This window comes from Manacus vitellinus, unplaced genomic scaffold, assembly GCF_001715985.3.
Source record: "Manacus vitellinus isolate BGI_N305 unplaced genomic scaffold, ASM171598v3 scaffold_110_pilon, whole genome shotgun sequence".
NCBI lineage: Eukaryota > Metazoa > Chordata > Aves > Passeriformes > Pipridae > Manacus > Manacus vitellinus.
In genome coordinates this window covers 683503-686338 of record NW_021938845.1, presented here as the reverse complement: position 1 = coordinate 686338, position 2836 = coordinate 683503, and the positions used below count along the sequence as shown (strand labels likewise).

The 2836-nt window shown below is 50.1% G+C and overlaps 1 protein-coding gene across 1 annotated transcript in view; it reads left to right on the top strand.

Annotated features, from left to right (window-relative positions):
* The window catches only part of TMEM209 (transmembrane protein 209), a 22675-nt gene extending 21062 nt beyond the window's left edge, over nt 1-1613 (top strand). The window contains exons 11-12 of the mRNA XM_029965620.1: nt 309-1206; nt 1455-1613. Coding sequence (XP_029821480.1) covers nt 309-363 — 55 coding nt within the window. The 3' untranslated portion in view covers nt 364-1206; nt 1455-1613. The remainder of the gene's footprint in view (nt 1-308; nt 1207-1454) is intronic.
* Nucleotides 1614-2836: the final 1223 nt, after the last annotated feature.

Genomic DNA, 2836 nt, shown 5'->3' with positions numbered 1-2836 from the left:
GTTTAAATCAGATTATTAATGGGGCTTAAATCAGATTATTAATGGGGTTTAAATCAGATTATTAATGGGGTTTAAATCAGCTGATTAGTGGGGTTTAAATCATCTCATTAATGGGGTTTAAATCAGCTGATTAGTGGGGTTTAAATCAGATTATTAATGGGGTTTAAATCAGATAATTAATGGGGTTTAAATCAGCTGATTAATGGGGTTTAAATCAGCTGATTAGTGGGGTTTAAATCAGATTATTAATGGGGTTTAAACCATTAAACAGCCCCGTGGGGTAATTCCCACCCCTCTGGGTTTTCCAGGCGTGTCAATCTGGGATTGTCGGGAGTCAACATCCTGTGGATCTTCGGGGAGTGACCCATCCCTGCTCCGAGACATCCACGGTTTTGGGTTAAACCCGGATCATTTAAGCTCAGCTTAGGGCACAGAGCAGTGAAATTGTCTGGAATTCCTGCGTGGACTCCTTCCCGAGGCATCCCATGGAATATTCCACCTGGGAACGAGCTCCAGGCAGGATTAGGATTCTCCTTCCCGCTCCTCACCTGAACAGCCCGGCTTAAACTGAGCTTAACTGATCCAGACTAAACCCGTGAGGGTCGTGCACAGCCATGGATGATCCAACACTTGGAAGGATCCAACAATCTGGGGCACTCCAGGATCCAAAAAATCCCAGCTGGACACGAGGAAATCCAAACCAGGGGGGTTTAGACTCGGCTTTGCTTCGTTTTATTATAAAAACCCCACAACTTTTGCTCCTGGTTATCGGTGTCACCGTGTCTCTGACCCCACAAGGTGTTGCTGTAAAGGGAAGAGAAACCCTTTGGACTCGCTGGGTTCAGCAAATCCCAGGTTTTTTACTTATATTTGGAAGTTTTATTTTCTTTTTCTGTTTGTTTTTTAGTTAATCTTTCAGTTCCAAACCAGCTCAGCCTCCCGGGTGCCTTGGGATTTAATTCTGCTCCTCCCCTTTTGTTCATTAATTACCTCTTTTTTTTAGGGACTGGGATGTGGCTGCAGCAACCCCAAATTTTTTTTTGGGGGGGGAAAAAACCAGTTGGATTTGTTTCCAAAAAGGGGCTCAATTGATGTTTGTTTGCCAAATTCCCACTTCAGTTATTCCTGCTGCTGTAAATTCTGGCAAAGGTGAATTTGTGTGGGACCACAGATCCGTGGGATCCCTGGAGTTTATTTTTCATGGAGGTGGGAAAAGAGGGATTTGTGGAACTTTGTGCTGGTTTTTGGTGTGAACTGACAGGTTTTGGTGACTCTCCCTCTCCTCTGGGGACCCGGGTTTTTCTGAGGAACGGGACCAAAGTGGCTCGTTTGGTTCCTGAATTAAATGAGTTCCTTTTATCAAAAGCTTTTCAGGGTTTTTCCTTGGGTTCAGCATCACCAAACCCATCCCTGGGCCAAGGGGGGGATGTTCCAGGCCCAGGTTTTGNATGGAGGTGGGAAAAGAGGGATTTGTGGAACTTTGTGCTGGTTTTTGGTGTGAACTGACAGGTTTTGGTGACTCTCCCTCTCCTCTGGGGACCCGGGTTTTTCTGAGGAACGGGACCAAAGTGGCTCATTTGGTTCCTGAATTAAATGAGTTCCTTTTATCAAAAGCTTTTCAGGGTTTTTCCTTGGGTTCAGCATCACCAAACCCATCCCTGGGCCAAGGGGGGGATGTTCCAGGCCCAGGTTTTGCTGGTTTTACCCCAAAACTCCCCCCCTGAGCCATATTTCTCTCGTGTTTGAAGACCCAAAGTGCAGAAACCCTCAAAATCCTCTTCTTGTGCCAAAAAAGGGTTTTTCTCCTGAAGAGCCCATCCCATGGGGCTCCCTGAGGGCCCAGGGCTCTGCACACACAGCACCTGCACAGTTTTGGGGTCCCCAGCACCCCCAGCCCCCTGTGCAGCCTCTTCCCAGGAGCCCAGGTCCTTGGGCACCCCAATACTCCGTGTACCCCCAGACAGGACAGACCCCAGTACACTGGGCACCCCAATACACTGGGCACCCCCATACATCACACCCCATACACTGCACCCCAACACATGAGAGACCCCAGTACACTGGGCACCCCAATACACTGGGCACCCCAATTCTCTGTGTGCCCCCAGACATGATAGACCTCAATACAGTGGGTACCCCAATACACTGGGCACCCCAATACCTCACACCTATCCCTGTGCACCCCAACACACTGTGCACCCCAATACATGAAAGACCCCAATACACTGCACCCCAGTACCTCACACCCAGCCCTGTGCACCCCAATACACTGTGCACCCCAATACATCACACCCAGCCCTGTGCACCCCAATACACTGTGCACTCCAATACATCACACCCATCCCGGTGCACCCCAATACCTCACATCCCAGTCCCTGTGCACCCCAGTACCTCACACCCCAGTCCCTATGCACCCCAATACATCACACCCATCCTGGTGCACCCCAATACACTCTGCACCCCAATACATGATAGACCCCAATACACTGACCCCAATACATCACGCCCTGCTCCCTGTGCACCCCAATGCACTGTGCACCCCAATACCTCACACCTGTCCCTATGCACCCCAATACACTGTGCACCCCAAGACATGATAGACCCCAATACACTGTGCACCCCAATACCTCACACCTCTCCCTGTGCACAATACATGGCACACCCTGCTTTCTGTGCACCCCAATACCTCACAGCCCAGTCCCTGTGCACCCCAATACCTCACACATCCCACTGTACAACACAGTACACGGCACACCCATCCCTGTGCACCCCAGTACACAGCACACACCCATCCCTGTGCACCCCGATACAGCACACACCCATCCCTGTGCACCCC